The 24985-nt window shown below is 38.8% G+C and overlaps 1 protein-coding gene across 2 annotated transcripts in view; it reads right to left on the bottom strand.

Moving 5' to 3' along the window:
- LOC148651236 (zinc finger protein 407-like) overlaps nt 1-24985 on the bottom strand; it is a 226718-nt gene that overhangs the window by 133511 nt on the left and 68222 nt on the right. For both annotated transcript variants that reach the window (XM_088601298.1, XM_088601299.1), the window contains exon 4: nt 3133-3207. In XM_088601298.1, the coding sequence (XP_088457424.1) occupies nt 3133-3207 (75 nt within the window). The remainder of the gene's footprint in view (nt 1-3132; nt 3208-24985) is intronic.

Consider the following 24985-nt stretch of genomic DNA (forward strand, 5'->3'; position numbering starts at 1 on the left):
GTAAAGGGATAAAAATAATAAAAGAATTAATGAAGGAAAACTCAAAATCCTACAGAATATGTGAAGTGCGACACAAATTTAGGAATTAATTTAAAAGCACCATTCAAGGCATATTCATACTTATTTGGTAATATCATAGTGCAGGAGAATAAGAAACAATAATTAAACAAGCATGAGATGTCAATATAAATTGCATTTTATATGTTGTTCTTCATGTATTACAAAACCTGATCAGTTCTGAGTTGTGGATTTTTCTTATAGCCATTTTCAAGTATTTCCATTTTTCAGCAATAGAAATACTTCATCTCACTCTCTATTGTTGAACTATTGTTGAAGTTTACTACATATTTGTACAATACATTGGTGTGTTGTATTAATGCTGTATCTCTCATATTACTTCTACAACACAGTCACTGAAAAAGTTTAAGTTCTCCATCTTAGCAGTTTTAGTTATTTAGTCTTTCATTTACAAAGATAAAAAAACTTCCATTGAACATTTCTAAACTTCCATTTTCGTTTTTTTGTACTCACCCCAATACACCAACATGGGGAGACAATCTCTAACTCTCACATGTTAAGACATAAGGATTCCGTCTGTCACAAATATACAGTCTATCACAATGTATACACAGTGCTTCACTGATCCATGTAACTGTGAGTTGTTATATCAAAAGCTGGCACAGAAATCCTAACTGTCCCAGTTCCCAGAGACAGACATCAACTGGCAGATAGAAGACAATATCCCATTACGTACTGTAAATACAGTGAAAAATGCTTTCTTCATGAAGAGAACTTAAGATATGTTTGGAAATAGTTTAATGATATGTTATGTTTATAAAATGTCCTTATTCCTCTCCATAGCTAATTAGAATATTGATTGAGGTCTCTGACTGATGGAGGTTGGCCCTGGAGACAGAAAAAACATTTAGAGGCCACTAGGAGTGGTCAGCAGCCTCGGAACTCCCCACAAGGCTTCCTGCCTGGCTGCTAATCGGAATTCAATGGTTACAATATTCCCATTACAATACATAATTCCTTTCTTTTTTTCTAGCCACAGACAAGCCTTATCTGTTTACATCAAAACCCACCCATATGCGTGCCCAAATTCTTCATGAGGATAATAATTACAGCTGTACAACAGAGCGCTGGGCTCCTTGACATTCAGAGAGGACAAGCATGGCTATGTCTTCACTCTCCTGGCCTCCAGGCTGGAATTCCCCAAACCATCAAAAATGCTTTTGCTTGACAGAAAAGAATCGTTCCTTTTTTAATGAAATCAAGGGCTATATTCAATGCTGTACAGATGCATAACTCTCCATAAAATATTAAAATAAGTATTTTACCATTAAAATATAGCTATTTCAAACCCATTGAACTATAAAATTCAAGTGTTATGAGAAATTATTGAATATTTAAATATGCCAGCCTCACTAATATGCCTTTAGTTCACAGTAACAGATTGCAATCATTCAGTTCTCATTACATATAACAAAGAACCCATCTTACAAGCACACAGTACTGATTAGTTTAGAACAAACAATATTGTATCCAAGGCATAATTGCTTTTACAATCCATAAAATTAATGGAAATAGTGTCGGGTGTTAATATTTTCTTATGGCAAATCCAGACTGAAATTACTCTATGTGAAATCAATAGATCTTCACCAGGACGTCATTATTGGACATTTTATTTTTTTTATACATGTGCGCTGGGCTATCTTGGTGAGTTTACACTGGTGGTGTTATTACGCAATGTGAATAATAAACAGCAGGATACTGGGACGCTGCAGAATGTGCATCTTTTTTTTCATTGTTCAATTAGCTAAATTAATTGATTTTTAAGAGTAACAAGTAATTTTCACACAAACTGTTCATTCTGTCTGCCCCGATAAACTGATTTCATTTTGTTCTTTTAATGATTTTTTAAAAATTTTGATGGAAACCATGCTGACACTTTCTTTTGGTTCATCAAGTTCCGGAGCACAATTACATGAATTTACTTTCAATAAATTACCATCTTTGCATATATCAGTCAAAATGTGAAGCCCAAGCATTCACAAACAATATGCATTATTAATTTAATTGTCACAGCTAATTTAGTTAACTTATAATAGGTTTGGACAGGCCATGCTTGATGCAGCATTAAACCACAGCAGCAGTTCAGGAAAATCACTGGTCTGCCAGTCTGGCCTGTCCTGTCCGGGGGAACGACACACCTTAGTGAACAAAGGCAGAGGGAAACAAATGCCTTCTCAAGAGAGGTTTTGGAAATTGATTATTTCTTACAGAAGGTTTCAATGTCCTCTTTAGTACTTGAAACAGCAAGAAAAACAGAAAAATACCAGTTGAATACACAATTTAGAATGACAAGAATTTGACGTTTTATCTTACATAGATTATAATACAGGTCATACCCTTTCTTTTTGGATTTTCTCTATATTCATTTCACCCATATTTAAGAAAAAGTAAAGAGCAAAACTTTTAAAGATATGGACAACACCTGTACCTGTATATGGATACAATAAGAACGTAACATTTCACAACCACCAAAAACACATTCCACCCTCAGTAGACTGAATAACTTCCAAGTAAAGCAGAGGACTACAATCTGTTCAAATACTGAAGATAAAACCACATCATAGAAATTGTATTTGTAGTCCATTCAGCCATCAATATAGGCAATATAGTGTAGGCAATATAGGCTGGGAACAAAGCTTATTTTCAAAGGGAGGGAATGGGGGGGGGGAACGATGTCACACGTTGTTCTGAGTTAGGGACAGCTCTTGCAGGCCACATATTCCTCAACCCAGGTTTTCAGGAGATCCGAGTTAGCTCCCACAATGCCCTACAACAGGAGCATGTGAACACCTCTGTTCTTCCATAAACTACACATCAGTCGCAGTGCTTCACTAGTCTGCTGTTACTTTGGCAAACTGTGAGCTATGATGTTAATGGTGGGTGCAAATTGTGAATTAACACTACGTCAGTGCATGGCTAGACCACCAAACCCACTGCAATGGTGACCTCAGTGGCATTAGGATCAAGCTGACCCAGATTTAAAAAGGCTCTAAGGACTTGTAAATGGCCAGCTATCCTCCAGGCTCTGATTCCAGATTACATCAACTTCCTTACCTTTCTTTTGGTCTTCCCACTCCATGCTTTCCCAGCAAATGTGTGTTCAGATGTTTCTTCATCACAAAGGCCCACCTAAGAAACAGGAGAATGGTTAGGTTCAGCATTATTATAATCTACAGGACAAAAACATTTTGAAACAGACCCCAAGGCACTTGTGAATTTTTTTGTTCCTGGACTTGCCAGAATAACATTGTCTTTCAAATGCAGATCAATCCTAAGTTCTCATATTGATGTTTTTTATAAAGGTATGCATATATGTAAACAGAAAATCAACCCCTGCTGAACAGCAATGCAAATCATTCTTTTAGGGGAAAAAAATAACAAAAATGAGCAGAGACTTTTAGAAACCTGTCGGGATTTCAGAGTTCTGCAGTGTTGATTATAATAATGTGAAAGCTCACGTAATGAGCATTTCCTTTCATCTAAAAAACCTGTTTTCACACATCAAAATCAAACATATCAGTGCGGGCAGTCATGTGCTACAAACCTATCTCCATGGCTTTCTTAACTTCAATGAAAAACTGAAAAATGGGGCTAGAGAGCTTGCTATAATATGTCTGACCACAATCTTCCACACAAAGTACAAAAATAGGTCTTCTACAAAAAATGGCTCTTCAGAGGTGTGACCAGAAAGGCCAGATTAACTTCATCTTACTTTTTCAGAGCGACAGGAACTTATTTTATGCCAGGGTTGACACTTATCCTAATTTAGCTCTGCCTACAGAGTAGCTGAAGCTGCTGAAATATTTTTAACGTGACCTTTTTCATTGTAAAAGAAAGCACCTCTGAGATCAGACTGCTCTTTTTGACAAAATTTAAGAAGGCAGAAGTGATTCTAGACAGAACTAGAATCACCAGGTTGTTTCTTTTTTATCTTAAGTTGAAAACAACATTTCACTTTGAGGCTTTGCCAAGCGTCCACTGGTTTGGAAGAGTAAACTGACACCATGGCAAGGAGATTTACTATAGCACTATGCTATTTTCACTTATTTATTCCCGTTTTATTATATATTATTTTTCACTTTACACTTACAGCAGGAGATGATGTGTTATTCTAGATACTTGCTTTGAAGTCCTGTAGTGGCAAAGTATTTGGGGAAGCGGGATTTTTTTGCCTTCAAAGAAAATCATTTCAATAGATAATAACCATCATACAAGAACATCAGAATACAAGTTTGCAGGATGCATCAATCCCATCTTTAAACTTCAGTTAAACAGTAACAGAAAAACCGAAAGGCAGCTTGTGGAATGCCCACAGTTCAGTCCCACTTGAAGTTGACATACAACAGACAGGGAAAAACAAGCCCTGGTCTACAAAGTCATAATCAAAGAAACTGTCAACAACAGACAACCAAACAGCAAAGACTTGTGAATATACTGCTATTTTTTAAGCACTGAATTGTTTTCTATTTCTGGTTTGATTGCTTACTTATTTTATATCCAAATCTCTATCAACTTTTTTCAGGGATAAATAAAAAGATGTCACCGTATGTTTGACAGTAAGATCCTCTTTCTCTCTTGAAATACCTGCAACCCCAATTAACCAGGGCAATTTGGAGCTATTTTAATCCTCCCTAGTCTTGAGGATGTATCCATTTTTTACTGAAGGCACTAAAACCAGGTCCTCAGTTTCTAACACATGACACAGCAAATGTGTACCACGCTGATCTCTTTATGTCCCTGCCTTTGCCACATGAAGGGATGAAGGCAACAGAAATTCTCTGATCAATGCTGCTCCTCCTTCAGCTGTCCTGAGGGCTGCCCTGTAGCCCTTGTGAGCCTCCCTCAAAGGCCACTCTGGAGGTAGTGACGGTGATAGGAGAGATCTAGAGGAGAGAAGTTGTGACCTGGCGTCGGGCTTCTACCCACCAGCACACCAAATGGGCTAAGGGCATGAGAGAAGCCAGGCTGTTAATGAGCCAAGGACAGCAATCCAGTCCTCGCTATCACTGTCATACCACAGCGGATCCAGAAATGACTTCTCAAAGCTAACGCCTTTGGACAGTGACATAAATATTCAAAATGATTTATTTCAGACTCTCTCCCTCCTTAAATTCTGCTCCATGGGGCCTTTAAACCGCATGGCTTTCACTTCAGTGAAGGAGAATGAAGAGATTAAATTAAAGGTACACAAGCTTTAGGGAAACCAGAGCACTTAACGCACTCAGAAATAAAGAAAGAAATAAGCAGTCCTTAAAACATTTCAGTGTTGCTTGTGTACGTTGCAGTGTAAAAGGGGCTTGCAAACATTTCTGTTAATTATGTATTACAGCTGTCCTTCATAAACTTAATTACTAAGTGCTGAAAGGCAATAGACTCAATTTGCATATGTACATGAAAGACATGGCATATGCAAAAATATGATTTTAATTAGCATTCTCTGATAGGGAGGGTTACAAATCAAACTGGCATGTTGTAAGATTTTCATCTTCAGCGTTGAATTAATCCAGACATGCGATGGCACGACTGGCATTGCCCACTGCAAGAGCCTAATATGAAACTTCTGAAATAAATCGCATGCAGAAGGCAAACTGGTACACATTTATTTAAACAAGCTGTTCATATTATACGCTCCTCATTCCTTGGCCATGGGTACTGTCAAGTTACCATAGTGAATTTCTCCCCTTCGCAGCCTTGGGGGGTAACAACATAATTTGGTCTTTTTAAATGATTGTGTCTTGATTATTATTATAAAAGGATATTATAGGATGCCATTCATTCTATCAATTTTTCAATAAATTTAACTAATAAGACTTCTCAGCCTGGGGGATATTCATAATATCATAATAGATAAAAAGAATGGTTCGGATTTCACATTTTCCCCTCTAACTAATCGACGTGCTACACCTCGTTAGATCTGTGACGCAAATACCGATGTACCAGCTCTTTAATGATAAGACATAATGAAAGGCTAAACTATATTGTTTAGGATTTTATTTTTTTAGATGAGAAGATTACACATCAATATTCAACAGAAGCTTTTTTTTAAAAACAAATACTGGATTTTCCACTTACGATGTTCAAGCACAGTATGGTACGTACACAAAGACTCGATACCTGTATATGGACCATTCTGGTCACTAGTACAGGCCACGGGAAGCCAGTTTGTAGACAACCACGGCTCAGACAGGAGAAAACGGAGCTCTGAGTGACTTTCAAAAAGTGCACTCTGCACTGTGAAGTGAAGCACTAAACAAAATAAAGAATACTAAACAAAACAGCCTTTGAGAAACCCAGTGAGGGGAATTCTAGGTCCTCTTATCTTTAAACTGTTGCACGATTTAAGTTTGCACTGATCGTCTCATGAATTAAACACTTTGCATTATTTGAAGAGGTCCACAAGAAACTGAACCCCAAATGTTCAGTTTGTAATCCATGTAATTTTTATAGTTTAGCAACTGCTTTGAAAGGAGCAAGCAAATGAATCATAACAATCACAGCCAAATGTGGTATGACAGTCTTGGGTTTCTGCGAAATCACTCTTTTCTCGAACTTTATTAGCAAGTGCTGTGAGACTCAAACCTCACTCACTCCACACAACGTGAGCTGTTGAGCACAACTGACAGCTAAGATACTGTTCTGCTTTTGTGCCTTTATATATATATACACATTTCTTATTTTAGGAATGTAAAAAATTATATTTTGGGGGTGACTGCAGATTGTGACAACTCTATGATTATGATGTTGTACAGGTATGACTTTTAAAAAATAACTTTCATAGGATGGAGTGAGATACGGACCACAGGAGTGCCACAGTGCTTAAAATAAGAAATTGAATTCCTGGACAACAAGATTGCTCAGCTGGAAATAAATGGCAGTTCATGACAATATCCATCCATCCCACAAGATATGGAAGATGGTGCCCAGCATGGTAGTACGGTGGTAATATGTACAGTCTTATAGGTCTTGTGCCCTGTGTTCGATATTGGATTGGGGCATGTTGGGTTTGCACATTCTCCCAATGTATACACAAGCATTTCACCAGGTGCTATGGTTTCCTCCCCCTGACAGAAATATGTGGCTTTGGTCTAAAAGGGTATTCCAGAATGTGCCTTTGAAGGGCATTTTTTTTTTTTACATGAGGTGAGGTTCCAACACAAATAGTATTAGCTATGTGACAAGAAGGTAATAGAACCAAATATGTATGATGGGCCAAATGGTCCCCTCTCATTCACGGCCTTCCAGATGTTCAACCCAGAGACATAACATTAGACATGACCCCTACTGAGTATGTATCCTTGAGCATTCCCTGCAATCTTAAAGAGGTGTTTTTTAACTTCTCTATCTGTTTAACCAAATCCAATCTCTTCATTTTCCACCCTTGACACTACTACCTGGTTTTGTTTAAAGTACAGTAGTTTAAACACCACTATAACATGTATATTACAACTGCCACCCATAAACAGAATATTATAAAACAAATTTGTACAATGCAGATGTTTGTGAGACTATCAGACATTTGAATGTATGTTCTTTAAAAAGAAGTATGACATACTTATACTTTTAGAAGCAATTAGTAAACTTGTTCTGTTTGAAAGTTATTAAACACATGTGCCTTAATTCCATAGGAATGTAATTTGTTGTGTCTGTGTTGCTACCAAAAACATGATACTTTTATCCTTCACTGTTGATGAGCCATGAACCTTTTTCTAACACTAATTTCTCTGCTCCTGCCTTGTTCTATCTACACGACCTCACCCAAGGAGAAGTGCCAAGACTTCACCCTCCCAGGTCACTGATGGGTACCTCAAAGTCAAGACACAGCAAGAACACGGACTCTGACTCCATTCCAGCCTGTGTGGCAGATCTGCTCTGCACTAGATATAGGATCTTATCATGGTAAATAAAAAAAAACAAAAACAAATTACAGTTTTACACTAAACAGCGGAACTAGTGCCATCTAGCTACAGTAACTTTATGATGTGCACGTTTCTCTTCAGTAGCACCTTCTGTCCTATGAAAAACACAGGTCTGCACTCAAGGCAAAACAAGAAAGAAATTCTCAACAGCCAATAGTTTCGTTGTTTCACAGGTCAATTTCCTTTACTTCTACATGAAAAGCAGTATTATAGCACTTTAGACTGTAAAAAATAAAACAAATGTAATATTTCATGTCCATCTACCACTGATAAGGAGGTGATGCCACGTGTTGTTTTTAACTTTTTATATTGAACTTAAAATGACGATTTTATTTAGTTGATCTACACCAACTTCAATTGTGAGAAACTTTTCTTTGTGCACTGTGAAATCTGGAGACTAGAGGAAGACATGCACATCCTTAACAAAGTAGCAAAGTGGCAGGCACCTTAATTAGCAACATGAGACACTAATGTACAGTAAAGTAAGGATGCCTCAACTCATTTTCATGCTGCCAAACCAGGTTATCATCTTTTTGCTCATAACTATCGTCAGTTTGTTATACATCGTGCAAGTAAACCAGCAAAAAAGCTTGTCATTTAAGAAAACAAAAACATGGCTAAAACAGGTCAGCTTAAACAGAAAACTAATGTGCCACTTTTTTTAGAAAAGGTCAAAGACATACTTTATTATTCATCTTTTTAAAAAAACTAAGTAACATCTCAGTCCAAATTAAGTCCAAACCAGGCCTTCTTTAATATCCAAACTGATATTAGATAATATGAAACGTATCTAAGACAGATTTTTACTATTTTCTTTGCAATTTATAGCCTGAACTTAACCTTGTAGCTCCCCACCCTACAAAACCAATCCTGGTCTCTGAACACGGGCTTTCAATGAATGCAGCCCCTAAGCTTCGACATTAAAGTAAAAATCCAGTCTATCAAAGCAGCAGCAGCAAAGTCTACATGAGCATGTCTGTCCTATCATGTTGGGATGTTTCTAGCCACTAAAGTTCAAAGCCAATCACAGGTCCTGAAGAACAAGTGCTGATTAGAGCACGATGACTCAGTGTAGTGCATCCAATTTGTTGTCTTTAGTGCCTGATTGGAATTCTTGGAGGTCAAATGGATTTTAACTTGAGCCTCTGTGAATGACATCAGAGTTTAAAAAACAGCCTGATATTCCGCTCTGATGCTTTGAAAGTCTTCTGAAGGCATTTTTTGCCTCTGTTTCTTTCTGTGAAATCTGTGCATAATGCTTCTTTGCCCACAAGATACCAAATCAGTGGCTCTCTACACACACTGCTCAATTCTATATGGGGATGAAGACGTGTTTACTTTTGAAAACTGACAGGTAATATATTCATCAGCTTCCTAGAAAGTTGTACCAATAACTGTGGTGTGCTAAAAAATGTTTGATTGGTCAGTGATCCTTACAGAATGACAGAATGCCAGCTACAAGATCAAAAGCTACCAATGTCAATGCCAAATAATTTTCTAGGACAAAAAATACAAACTTTTAAAGCACCAAACTGGTTGCTCTTTTCTTCACTGTATTGTATATAGCCAGCAGCTATACATATATATCACTATATATAGCCTGCAGCTATATCACCCTGAAACTCTCACAATTAGCAACTCACTATAGCTAAGCAGGTATGAGTCTGACCAGTACCTGGATGGAAAGCTAAGGTTGCTGCTGGAAGAGGTGATGGTGGGACCAGTAGGGAGTGCTCATCCTGCAGTATGTGTGGGTCCTAATGCCCCAGTAGAGTGACGGGGACAATATACTATAAAAAAAAGGTGCCGTCCGTCAGATGAGATGTTAAACTGAGGTCCTGACTCTCTGTGGTCATTAAAAATCCCAGGGTGTTTCTCAAAAAGAGTAGGGGTGTTACCCCAGTGTCCTGGCCAAATTTCTCCCTGACCTTTACCAATCATGGCCTCCTAATAATCCCCATCTATGAATTGGCTTCATCACTCTGTTCTCCTCCTCACTGATATCTGATGTGTGGTGAGGGTACTGGCACACTTTGGTTGCCATCGCATCATCCAAATGGGGGCTGGTGGTGGTGGAGGGGAGTCCTCATTACGTGTAAAGTGCTGTGAATGGAGTGTTCAGAAAAGTTAAAGGATAATATATACAGTATACATTCACTGATTCCAAAGTAGAAATATATTTTCTACAATGTAGTGACCAAAACTGTACACTATATTCTAAATGAGTGCATTGGGGTGGCACGGTGATTTTATTCAATTTCTATTTTATTCCCAGCTTGGAATAATTTTGGAGGAAGCTGTAACAGCACAAGGTCAAAAATACTTTACTGTCTTATGACGCTCTCTGTATATAATTACAAGATTGTTGGTGCTAGTGACCTTGATCAACAGCAGACATGGCTAAAGAGCAAATGTGTAGCAGTGGCTGAAAACTCCAACAGGAAGTGCTTTAGGCCACAGGAAGCTACTGAAACATGGGGACAGATGGCACAGGTTATGTCTTGTGAGCAGACTGATTCTTACTTCTTATGAGAAGACCAATGACTACATCCAAGAATAGCTGTGAGCATCCCAGTGCAGGATTTGAAAACCCTGGTCCTTTGAGTCCCAGCTAAGCGGGTAATAGGCAATAGGTTATAGCTAACCATTATCTCAAAAATCACAAAAGGCCAAGAACAATTTAAATGCCATCAGTTAAGCAGGTGATTTCTTAAATTAAGTAATTAAGGATTATCTAGAATAAAAAAAATTGAAAACCCTTCAGCCCTCAAGGGTCACATTACTTGCTTAATTAATCAATACCTTACAAGTATCCCCAAACTTTAGAATGAGGTGAACTATAAAATGTACTGGACTGGAGCTCTCCAAGACTAGGATGTGGGCCAGCCTGAGACTAGAGGATATAAACTATATGCACATTATATGTTCCAAGAGGCAATAAAAAGAAACAAATGAGCACTGGAACTAATAGCATTTGTTGCATTTTTAATGACTCTCAGTATATTTAAGCAGATACTTGTATATATACAGTATAACCATTTCCTCAACAAACCAGGGACTAAATAAAATCATTTAAAAAAATTACTTTTATACAAAAAACAACCACCTGTTTCAAAGCAATGCCTAACAACTGAAGATTTCTGAAAACGTAAAAGTGGACACGTAGGTAAAATGATGATTACGGTTAATTATTTGTTAAACAATCGTTAACAGTTAACAAAAGGAGAAGTGCGACAGGAAACGCGGCTCTTTAGAATGAGAGGGATGGCAATTCGCAGTTATGTAAGATTCCAGGTCAAAGAAATGTTTGGAGCTTACAAATATGCAAAACATGGTCTTAAATCAAATAAATGAAATTTTATTAAAGTGTAACTAAAATCTATTCACTATAGCAAAACAAAGACCTGTTATTTAAGTATTTTATACCAAATGAATTAGAAAACCCAAGAGAGAGCTCTGAGCCATAAGATCCATTTTCTCCTGATATCCACTAGGAAGTATTTTGCAGGGCAAAATTGACTGAGATGGAAGCTATTTTGCATGGTACACTAGCTGAGGCTAACAAATGAGAGTTTGGAGGGCTGGATGTTAGTCCCCTGCCTCATCTGCCAGTCCTAATGATGGAAGCCACCTGCTGTTTTATTGTCACAGCTGGAGCTGGTTCCTATTCCACGGTGCTGAGCTCTGCCCATGAGCACCAAGCTCTCTTCCTGCCTCATTACTTTGATGAACTTTTTATGGTCAGCACCCATGAAGACCTCATCTAGGACTGCACAACCTAGATTGGCTTCAGGGAGCTCTCTAGGCTCACACGGGCAAGAGATAGAGGCGACACGGAGCCCCTCGCTATCTGTCACTAAAGAACTGCGACTAAGCCCTCCAACCTCGCTTCGCTCCCAGCAGGCTTTGCTGTAACAGGTGACACAGAGCTCAAGAGTGCTACTTTTTCAGGTGCTGAGCTCGAAACTGCTGCTTCGCATCCGCAGCACTTACAACTGCAGGAGAAAAGAATGGAAAAGGGATATTCATTTCATTGTCCTTGCTCTCTTTTCATGCGTAACTTTCAATACTTTTCACCAATAGTATAACAACCAGAAACTTGTGCACTGCCTCGTTTCCTTAGCAAGTCTCTACAAAATGCTTTACAGCAGACTATACTATACTAGTCCTCTTTTTGTTTCTTTTTTTAGTGGACACCCCATTTGGTAGGTACAGTAGTTTGGATTGTGGCATTCCATATATATTTTTGTTGTTTCTTCATCTGTTTCATACTTGTGTCATAGCTGGACATTAGAAGGTAGCCAGTCTCCGTGTCAGGTAATACAGAAACAGAACACAACTACAGTGAGTGTTCTAAATCTTGTCTATCTAAATCTTCTCTCACACATTTCAATGGCATGTTCAGGCTCAGGGAGGCAGGCAAATGACCAGAGATGCTTTTCCCAAATAAGTGATGTCACTGGCCACATAAGTCATACAGTCAATGAAGTTAGGAAGCATTTGTGCTTAGAAATTGTATCACTGTGCAACACTGACTGCTAAGGATACTGGTCTCAGTGAGTGCCCATTCAACATTTGCATTCAAACTCAGTTGTTCCAGGACTAATGTGTGCAAACGAAGTTTAGTCACTGACTCTGCTTCCACACTTTAAATGAACCACAGTTACAAACATTCAAAAAATGACAAACGTTGATTGCATAGTTGATTAAGCCACTATCTTTCACAGTAACAGATAGAACAAGCACAGACTGGCTGCGTTACTCTGTGTGAATACCCCCTTGTGTTGCCTCCTGTCTAGTTTCCGCAGTTCGATTAACACAATACACCCGTAAAGGGAAATAATTCAATAACACAGGGGAGAGGGATTAAATGAACATCAATTTCAGAGAGACAGCTTTCACTTGCTCTATAAAATATTTGGATTAATCAATCCATGGGTGCATAATTTACTAAAATGGGTTTTACAGATTTTTTTTATGGCAAAGCACAACCTGTCCTCAGTTTTCCTAGGAGTTATAAAAGTAAGAAAGCAGACACAAAATAAAACATGAAAACATTTTTTTTTTCTGCTAAAAGGTAGTTCTGGAATTTCATGTAGATTTTGCCTAGAGACAGGAAAGACACAGTGACTCTTCACCCTGGGAAAACACACCTGAGCTGAGGCACTCACTCCCACACAATCACTTAGACACAAACAATTCCCATGGTGTGAAGGCTATTTCAGCACAGGCACTATTATATTAAACTAATGTTTTTTTATATAACCTGGATGTTTCAAGATGTTTTTAATTTTGCTTTTTAATGCACCTAACACCGCTAAAAGCAGTTTTAAGTTGAATTTCCTATTAGGTATTATTACTTTTTCCAGGTATGACAAATGCTGGGCACAAATATCCCAGTCTTTCCCATATCTCTACTTAGACCAAAAATAAAAGCAGGCTCATGATAGGGTAGAGCAACCATTTAAGCGAAAGCAAAAATACAAAACTCCTTTTAAGGTTGAAAACAGCTTTTCATACCCGTAGCGATTGAACACACAATGGTTAACTCTTCTTTTTTCTATCTGCCGTTGAGAAAATTTGCTTTAAAAATTACATTTTAAAGGCCATTAGCATTTGGAGCAAATTTATTTTCTCCCTACAGTGTTAAAGATATGAAGAAAATATTTTTTTCATGGCTCTGTGCTAAATGATTAAACACCAGCTCTGCTCATTATCTTGGTTAACAAAACTTCTCTAAAACCAAATAAATCAAAAAATGCCTTGAACATCCATGAATATATAAATTACAGACCTGTTCTGTGGCAGCAATGATATTTTAAAAAGCTTGTTGTACAATTTCGGAGCTGTACTGCAATTTATAACACAACTGTCTTTTTATTTATCAGGTCTGTACAGAAACATATATATATACTTAGTCACAAAAGCAATGAAATGATGGTCAGTAATAGGTTGTGTACAGCCACAGAGCACTGCCACAAGACAATAAGCTGCTACAATCAGACCAGTTTTACCACAGACCAACACAGTTAATATCAGCCCTATTGCATGGCTATTTGTGTCAGGTCCTGCTTGATATGCATGGCAAAGTTATAACAAGGACTAATATTTGGCTCCTGGTTGATCACAATGGTACCGATTTCCACACCGTTTTATACAATACTTACAGTACTTATGTTATTTGTTAAAAGGTTATTTAATAATAGGATAAAAGCCAGCTGCTGCTCCTCCCTCTGTAATGCTTGCCTTCAGATGAATTGTCGTCATTTCTATGTTCCTTTCATTTTGTCTTTGAGGTTATTATGATGCGTGAAACCACTAAAAGCACTTCTAAACGCAGTAATATTTACTGACAGTGTTTAAACAACATTTATAAAATCAAGCCACTTCTGTTATACATCATTATTCTTTCGTTAGAGGCAAACTGGCATGTGGCAGTGGCATTGGTGAGGTGCATAGCAGCCTAGAACATTGCTTCTGAGCTATTCCATAGTGTTAAGAAAGATTTCTTAATCCTGCAGGGGACGCCTCTCATCCCATCTTGTTTGTCTGATAGTTTTGAAACTTTTATCCAGGCACTTCTTGTGAAAGAGCCCAGAGTCTGGGGCTCCACTACCTGACTGCAAAGCCCATTCCAGACACCCACAACCTTTTGTCCTCCCTTGTTTATTTTATTATTCCCTGCTCCAATCAAATTAAGAATGCAATTACTTCAGACTCCCTGAACTGTGCAGCCCTGTTACTCCTTTAGGCTGGATTTCTCACTAGGAGCTGAGATCTCTGCACTCACCTGAAATGCCAGTCCTCCTTGACCCCTATCGGTGACCTGTAACCTGTACTAGGAGCAAAGCCCACTCATTTTTTTAACTGAAGAAGTGAATAACACCAAACCAAGAAAGATTTAAATATTGATCGAGGAACAAACACTCCTTCTAGCTACTTTCTGTCTTTTCAACACTTTTTTTCCACACCTACAAGTTGTCCTCACACTATAGCATTCACTTAAATGCCTGAAGCCCGGCTTTGTGTGGAGATAAACATTTCCTGCATTTGAAAATCTTTGTGATGAGAATGACAGTTATCGAAAATACTGTACATTTGTGGTTACATTTCCACCTAACCAGCTAAAGAAGGATGGTTTTCCAAGATGTCCTTAAACAAATCATATTTTAGCCTTTAAACCTTAGCATAACATACATATTGTTTTCAGTCATGTATTTGTGCACTGCAATTCAGCCTACTAGGAGCAAATATGCAGTTGCATTTACCAGCAAAACAATATGGCATCAGTTACATTGTCAGTGTAACAATGTATAATATCAATGTGTTTAGTAAATGCACATGCAACTACTATGTAATTAGAATGTAGTTAGAGACAATGCAGACTGTTATAGCCATGCTGGACAACTCCAGCTAAGACACATACTGCCAAATCACAGAAGCCCCCAACAAAGACAACCAGAGCACAGAAAAAAAAAGACTAAAAAAATCATAAGGAGACTGATAATATAACTGTGATTTCTTCTGTTTTAGTAAACACATTCAGACCTGTTCTCCACCAGCTCCTAGAGTCAATTCATGCACTAACCCGTACCCCAGTGCTTCACTTGTATTCTCATCTGTTCAATACAGTCTATACTTGGTCCAAATATTCCAAAGTACTAGTTTTCAATGAACATATTAATTTACAGCAGAGTGTATGAAAAGACAGGAACAATAGTATCCATGTCATAAACCAGCTCTGTAACTGGGAATGTTTGGAAAAGGCACTGGAGATGGACTGCACACTTGGGAAGGTTTAAAGAGGTGATGTTGAACCTGTTGTCAGTATGTCTGCTTGCCTCACTTATAGCGCCATATCTGAGAAGCTGCAGTAGTTTATGTTATTGCATGGTGGACCAAAAAACTAAAAGTTCTAGCCATGCGCCTGACACCATTTAGAGTCCTCTGCTTATAGGTGATGATGGCTAACTGAGGAGTATGAATCAAAGGTCTCTCATGGGACAAGATAAGAGTCAAATCTAGTCAAGCCACAAGAAACTGATTAAACAGACATGAAATTCTGCTGCTCAGGTTCATTTTCAAAAGCAAGGACCACATGGGGTTTAAGAGAGGACCACGATGCATCTGTAAAAAAGAAAAACATGATTTATTTAACATGTTTACTGTTTACTGTGTCTCTGTGCCTTGGAGGGCAAATGAAATTTTAATTTATTTCCCTGAAGTATAAAAGAACTCTTGAACCCCTGGGTATTTGACTTCCAAAATTGCAAACTGTTGGAAGGCTTTGATTTCTTTCACCTCTATTGATGATGATTCAAGGGGTTTGATTTTGTTTTGAATAAACTGATGAATATTTTACCGAAATTTCCTGTCTGTCTGTTTGCGTCATTGTGAGGCTATGTTCTAGCAGGTGACTGTTCAGACATTAACACTTCGTTTCATGTTCTATTGCAGTTATGTTCCAAATGAAGTACCCCTGCAGTAGACTTTTGATGATCTAAACATTATGGGTTCAAGGAATGCCACTTGCAATAAAGCCCACAAGCAAACAGTTATGCAGCCTTTAGAATGTTTCTACTGTATTTTGGAAAGGGGCAGTGTGCAGAGCATTTATTTCTCACTTGAACTGTGCTCTGCTGTTACCATCTGCCCCAGTATGTTTAACACACATAAAAATATTAAACTATGTGCTACTCTTTTATTCCCCTCGCTACACCTTTATTGAGCTGTGTAAACAAAATACAATATCCCCTCAAGACAACACTAAGCCTAGTGTGAATTTAAACTTGGAATCTCATTTACAGCATCCATTCTTTTTCTTTTGTTCATTCATTTTTTTTTACATGTGAGGCACCACCATCTGGCTCAGGTTCAAAATGGAAGTTTAGAGAGCAAAGGGTCAGGTTTCGGTAACAGGCTAGGCTGGGGGGCAGCTAAGATAAAGGTTTTTTACATGGGGAGGTTGGAGATCAAGCTCCCAGCTCTGCCACTTGCTCCCTGTGTGTGACCCTCAGAGAGTCACTGAGCCTCCTTCTTCAGTGTCTTCAGATGACGATGAGAAGGAGATCTGAGATGCTGTTATCACAGACTCTAATACAGTGGCTGCCGAAGCATACTCAATCCCTACTTTTTAGTTTGTCCCTTCAGATAAAAGAAAAAGTTATGCCGCTAATTATTATCACTATCATAATGTGTTAACTCTGTGAGCCTACCCTCCTCTCCCATAAACATTACAGGCAACTAAAAGTGTTCCAAGCAGAGTGAAAATCAGCACCACTTGGTTAGCACCTTCAGAACAACTCCTTACATCATATCTGTTCCTAATCCACAGTTCTAACAAGTACACGTCATCCATCAAAACACCACTAAGATTTCAATGAGGTAAACACAATAAAAACAAAAAGTGCAACAATTAGTTTATAAAGTATTGCACGAATTGCAACAGAATGATCTTGCAGATGCTGTAAGGATGATGAATTTAGTATATACATCTGAGGGATCCCAGACTGAAGTTTATAAGAGCACTCGGTTAGTCTGCATTGTGTTTTACAAACAGAAGGTTTAATGCTGAGATTTCACACAGAGATTGGGAGCTTCTAAGAGCTGAGTGAAAATACTCAGCCGCTCAGTGGCATGGAAGGTGAGGAACTCATAGCTCTGAGGCCACGTCCGTGACTTTTAAGGTTATGTGATAGAATTTCTGTAGGGAAAGGTGTGTAAATAATGACGAGAGGGATCTGGAAGTTAAGCCCCAGACAATGATCAATGGCAGAAGAGGCTTCTATCAGTCACTCAAATGGAACGCTAGAAAAGACAGAGCAGATAGTACAGAGGATCACAGGAGAGGAAACCATCGAGACCTCACTTTTACATGCACTACAAGATAAACATTTTCAAAGTGCCAGGGGTTACAACTACAACAGACAGTTGCAAAAGGGTGAAGTTTTTTTCGACTAGGCTATACAATATGGTTAACATTAGCCTTTATAGACCACTTATGCAGTGCCAAGTGAAAGACCTACCTGCAGAATGCTTCTCTAGTGCATTATAAGCAATCACGTAGTAAACAGTGGTTTCAAATCCTACCAGTGCTAAAGGCTTATCCTGCACATAACTCAGTCTGGGGGCTTGAAGACAGTTGCAAAGTGTTGTTACAAGTACTTACTATACCAAAGCATATGTATTGTGCAGTTTACTCGTAAATATATCAACGCCTCTTGCTTGGGTTTTAATTTCTTGACTTAACTTAGCTATGGCTCATTTCCGTCTGTATATTCTAGTGGTGAAAACTTGCCATTGACCATTTTCTCTTACTTAATGACAAAGTTACCGGTTAAAAGAAAAATGCTGCATTTAAATTGCAAGGTTCTCTGCCAGTCCCTGCAGAGGCAATATGTATCACTGGGTACAAAAAGAAGTACGGCATGTAAATGAAGGTGACGAAAACATGCTTTCAGCCAGCTCTGTAATGTGCTAGCTATTCATCACCTGGGCTCATAAAGCACTAGGTCCTGTCCTTAGCATATTCTAATGAAGTCTGTCATGCAAATGAGGGTGACCTTTTCTATGCTTTCTGCAAGTTCACAGCTATACAGAGCATATATATATATAGTTTACCAATACAAACTAGCCAAAGTCTGCGTAATTACTCTAATCAATTAGTAGTTAGCATATTCTGCTACTCATTTACAGCTAATGTCACTTAAGACGTTTTTTCTTTTGTCTTTTTTTGCTGCTCAGGGATCGGCTCCTGCCGCCGTCTCTCCATTCGAACAAGGCAGACGTGTGTCAAGCTTCTCAACATGACACATCCTGGGCCTCCTCTCCCAGAGCCGCAGCATCAGGATAAATAAGCCAGCCTGTGAAGGCCGTAATTGACAGAAAGCGCCCGGCAAAGTTACGTATCCTTACAATGACTTTGAACTTTTCAGCTTGTAAAATTAAACATAAATATTTAAATATTTAAATGAAGGATGCTCTCCTGTGGAAAGCCTGCAAGGATATGAGGAAGATGAGGTAGAACTTAGGCTCTCTTTCCAACGGATGAGTAAACAGGCCATACCCTCTGCACGGCAACAGTCTATTTCGAAGACAGTTATGGATAGGAAACATTACTAGAGCTGGTAATTAAAGTAAAAACTAATACTGTCTCTTGGATGGGGAATTTCGTACAGAGAAATCATTTATCACAGCTTACAGTCGCCACAACTGGAATGAATTACTCACATATTTAGTCTGTGGACTGGAGCGTTTTTTAGCTAACCCAAGCTGGATTGAGCCTGACAGTTTTTCAAACTGCCTTTCCCTTTCGATCCTGACTCAATAGGATTTAAAAAAACACAGATATTTTAAAGACACCTTAAAATCAGATCCTGGGGAAGAGTGGGGCTGCAGCGTGAAGATGGATTCCTCCAAGATGGACAGATGTCTCCAGTGAGCTTCCCTGGGGTGCAGTCAAATGGCTTTGACAAGAGGATCACAACGTTGGCTGTACTGACTTATCTACAGTCCTGAGATGGCCTATCCACAAGTCACTACATCTGCTTATCTATTCGCTGCACATTCATTCACAATTATGATAGCCAAACAACTGTGACTACTATATTCTACTACACTGTATATAATACATTTACCCCATTCCATTAAATCCTATTCATTGTAAATTAAATAACAATGCCCTTTACTAACTTATGTTCTTCTAAACCACGTAATTGATAGCCTTAACATAGGTATCTCTGGACTACAGATTCATTTCCTAACAAGCCAACCCCACAGCAACATTGCAAACTTTCTTTCATTTTCTGTCATGAGAAACTGCCCAGCCATGTTTGTCAACAATGATACCTTGTCTTCTTTCAAGAAATGTCAACATAGGATCCTCAGAACAGTTTACTATCAATCGAATGAGTTACAGTAGATGGAGCTAATGACTTCATCTTGTTTGTAACCTTTCTTATGTTCACAACTTGGCTCAGCCTTTTTAAAACATGTAAACTTATCAGAAAAACGTTTTGTGAATAAAGTTCTACACATCCAAAGAACTTAGTTTTGATTTCTTTAGTCCTGGCCCTTTTACTGAATGGTTCTTTCTTCTCTGGTTGTACCACTAGAAACTGCTAGTTACTGAGCCCTATGGGCATGAAGAAGCCAAAGCCCTGTGTGTGGATAGTGAAGGCTTTGGACCTGCTCCATGTTTTGAGTAAGCTGCTGTCACAGGCAGATAGACACAAGATTTAATAATCTCATAATCTGACTACTGAACAATTTTAACAGGATCAGACGTACTAGGCTGAATCAGCAGGATTGCATGTACAGTATGTTACTTTAAGTTCTACCACTGAACAATAGTTACCTGGTGGCTGCGTCACTGTTATAATACTTACTGCATATGCATAAAATGCAATACACAAAAATGAAAGAACAAAATTAACTGTATATTAAATTAAGCTTTGCGAAGGATACACCGTACTTCTTCATACAAAGGAAAGACAGTGAAACAGACAGTCCTTCTAAAACACGCTGCCCTAATCCTCAGGGAACATCTCCATCATCGTTCCTGTCGAAACTAACTGTTCTGCAGAGCGGTCCTTTTCATGTCAGTTCACAGACGGGGCCATCATTAACTGGACTGGCATCTGACAACGTCTCATCTGATTCTGGACACCAATCACCCACAAAGAGCTGAAAGCAGAGCCTTCTGTGTAAGGAAAATGGGGCAAAATAATGGGCATCAGAGAAAAATGAGTGGAAGATATAAAAACAAGCCTGTCTAACAGTCATTTACTGATAGCCCAAGTGCTGCTAATGTACCTGCTGCATGACGATGTTGTCAGCAAGCTGCAAAGGCCTGTACACAGTGCTACCAAGGCATGTCTCCAAGGCTGTTAATGTTTCGAACTGTCACTCAAAATGAAATGGTTTATAAAACTCTTAATTTAACATCTGCCGCGATAAGCTCGACAGGTAAAAATATATCGTTATCTACATGAATGAATGTGAAGCGGTTTTGAACTTTTTATTTTGTATCGCTGGCAGAACAATTCATTTTGAGAAAATTACCAGTTCCTTCGAAATGATTGAGACAAAAACGAACTAACTGTCCACTTCGCACATTATAAATGTCTTGATACAAATCAAGAGCATACAGGTTTCAAAAAACCTTTTAGACCAAAAGGGACCAAACAAGAGTTGTCTCAAAACACTTCCATGACCACAATATGAATATCAGCTCTGAATGTCTGTGTTACCCCGAACAATACAAATAGCCATGCTATATCAGATGCTGCTGTGCTTTTGTATGCTCCATTTTATGCTAAGTGTTGTGCACATAAGTTTTGTACATCTCAACACGACGTTTTCCTATTTTTAATATAACAGGCCTCTGTTTAATGCACCTTATCCCAATATAAACAATGCTCAGTTAATATTTTCCCTACCACCTTTTGCAAGCTTCAGCTTCAAAGTTAGAAAGTACAAGGTAAAATTTTTCAAGATCATGGAAATTTCAAGAGCTGAATCATGAGAAGGATGCACAGAGGTCCAACAAACTACAACCTGTCTCAGCTGGATGAAGATTGCTGTCCTGACAGCCCCGTAAAGCTGTAAAAGCACAAGTCTTGTGTTTAATGCACAAAGCACAAACAAAACAATAAACAATCATCTCCTAAAGGAAATCTTACTTTCCTTCTGTGTAACTGTGGCACTATATTTGTCTCTTGTCCAACCCCTGCATAATGATGCTTGCGACTGTCTGGTCTCCAGTATTAAGACACAGCTACACAAATCAGGAAGAGAAAGGTTTTCAGCCAAGAGACAAAAAGTGTCATATTTTTTAGCAAAAATATTCATTGGATACCCTACAACCTCATTAAAAAGACTTACAAGATCCCTTTTCTAGGGACAGTAGGGCTTTCAGCATTCCTTTTCTTCCAGCTAATCTTTCCAACTAACACACAAACAAAAGAACACATCCTGCTCTTTTCCTCTGGCCATTCTACTGTAGATCACAAGCAGCGTGGCTGGGGAATTCAGTTGTGAGACCAGCTATCCCCTTCAACTTTCAAAATGAACATTGAGAAAATGCGAGGTTCATGTTAAGTGCATTGCGTCCACAGGGCAGGGCAGTTTTAAGCAGAACAGCACTCTGTGAGCAGTGGAAGAAACAAAGTGTCCAGCCCCACACAAACACAGTACACTAAACTGGGGGTCAGAGCCAATATCGATTCTTACTTCAAGCTTCAGGGAGGGAAGAGATTTGAAGGGTTATCTTAGTCTAATACAAAAAGGATACTATTAAACTTGCCCCACAAGAGGTGAACCCTTTGCTGGACTATAGTGCTTCACTTAACCTCTCCCACCCTCCCCATCACAACCAAAAGAGCTGGCATCTCCAAGTCAGGTGACCTTGAGCTTTCCTTCTGTTCTAAGAAGCACCAGTCCCACAACTCACATGCACCTGAACACAATTCTCCCTCCACCCACAGACATAACCCAAAACAATTCAAATTAATTTCATCAACAAGTAAAGACTTTCTCTTGGGAAACAAAAGATGCATTGTTTAGATAACGTGACTAAGAACCTAATGATGGGATCTGTACCAAAGCTACAGTAGGACATATCCATTTTGAAGCTCTACCTTGTGCTTCAACAGCAGGATTATTTATCTCAACCCTCTTTCAAGAAAACGCCTGAGAAACATCTCTGCACGCTGGCAGAGATGAAAGCCATTAGATGTCGCATTCCTCCAAGGAGAGAGATTCTGCAGCAGCATGACACTGGCACTGTAGATCTCTCGGGTGATGGCTGCATTCTGCTAGGACCAGTCACCTCAAGCGGTGTCAAACACCAGCAAGCTGTCGATACTGACACAGAGCCGAACAGCAGGAAGATAGCTGTTTTCATTCTTGTCAAACTGTGCACTGGTGACAGCCACTGAGAGAGAGCGACAGGAAAAAAATAGCCTGTGCAGTTCAGGAGCCCAGGGCCTCCTGGAGATTAGCCACAGAGCATGGCTGGTGGAGGATTTGAGGAGCAGCGTTTCTGACTCACAACAAAGAAAAGGCTAACGACTAAGACTTGAGCACACGCGAGACAGACTGATCACTGCTGATCTTCCGCAGGATGATGTGCTCACCATAAACACTCGCGACAACTTGTGACCAAACTGCTGTTACAACACTAATTGTCCATGAAAGCTGACCTGCAGCAAAGCAGCAGAGTTCAGTTTCAATAGGCCTGGCTTGGGAGTACGAACATGATTGTAAATGACAGAAGACATCCACACATCAAAACTCCCTGAAAAATTGTGACATGACTTAGTACACTGCAAAACGGTGCAGTGATACTTTCTGCTTGGCAGCAGTACAGATCTATCGGCTGGAAATGAAAAAAGCAAGAGGGGGGAAAAAAAGGAGAAAAGATTAATCTTATTGACAATTACCTTCCAGTCTTTGAAATGAACTCCAACCTGTCTGCAGATGGAATGTCGGGCACAGCAGTCACCTCCACGCCTCGCATTTAAGGTCTTTTAACAGCTGCTCTGTTTTCTTCCTGTTCAATTTTCCCCAATTTTTCTCTTTTAATGCATGAATATAAATATTTGAATTCAGGCTTTGCTCTGAAGGTTACAGTGATCAAATACATGTGATTACTTTGGCCGCCTTTGCGGCTCACTGAACAAAAACATGTTGCGGCAGAACTCACAAAACACAGCACTTCTGTTTAATTGTTTGACTCTAATTTACCTTTTTCATAAGCCTTTCATCACAGATGACAGGCACCTTTCAGTTAGCTCTGCTGTGATTTAAAAAGCTTTTTCAAAACTCCCTTCTTGGGAAATTATATATATAAAAACATTGTATATATAAAACAATTTACCGCACATTACTTATCTGGTTAATAGTGCCTTAATGATTTAAAAACAAAAAGGAAGAGCAATGAATTTGTTTGAGAATGTTCATTAACAATCCTTATTTCACACTAAGTAAAACTCATTCTGAAATATACAAAAATACACCTTTACACAAATACACACTGTATATACGTATACTGTATATATTTTTGTCTCCTTTCACTTTCATAGGATATTATTTGGCCTTATTTACCAATTCAATTTTTAGAACTGGAAAGCAAATTTAATCATCAACTGAACTTAGGGTCAGAGTGTAATTAACTAAAACCTCCAAATGAGAAGATTATTCAATTTAAACAGAGAACTGATCAATTTTTTAGGTACACTCAGAGCTCCTTCAGTCTTTGGTTTGCTTCACCTAAAGAGAAAACATGCACACTGCAGATTTTGCCCCACTCATTTTACCTCTAATCACAATGCACTGTCTCATAACGTCTTTCTGCAATCAAGATGACGAAACGAAGGAAAATCAAACCTTTTCGCCATCGCAAAAAGGCGACAGTGGCTTACAGTTGAGGAGAACCAAGCACTGCTGCACTTTTGCTACATTCAACAAAGGGCAAACTTGGAAATGTGATGACATTTTGAAACTTTCTATGCACCTCAACAGAGATGGTCTCTGCTTTCTGCCAAAACAAAACTGTCTGGGACATCCCGTTACACACCACACCCAATGGAAAAAAAAAGAATGATAAAATCTGGAGAATCCAGAGAGTTTTTTATTATAACAGCAAGCGCCTGCATTTTCCAATGTACTCTGATGGCCCTCTTAGGAAATCTGAAGTGCTCTTATTTTTACCGCGTGTTTCTTTAATGACTAATGGCTACTGGCTTTCATTTAAACCCCCATGTTCAAAAAGTGTCTGCTGTAAAAATTCCTGGCACCATAGATCATCGCCGATATTCCTTCAGGACGATTTGAACGCAGTGGAAAAAGGTAACAAATTTATAATAGCCTCACAATTTCATAATGATTCCAGTGAAAGACTGTGTGGTGGGCAGTGGTCACTTGAGGATAACAAAGTGTGAAAACCAAAATAATGGTTACCCTCTATTACAGGTAATCAATGCTGGGAA

The sequence above is a fragment of the Lepisosteus platostomus genome, chromosome 12, assembly GCF_059453375.1.
Source record: "Lepisosteus platostomus isolate fLepPlt1 chromosome 12, fLepPlt1.hap1, whole genome shotgun sequence".
NCBI classification, from domain to species: Eukaryota; Metazoa; Chordata; class Actinopteri; order Semionotiformes; family Lepisosteidae; genus Lepisosteus; species Lepisosteus platostomus.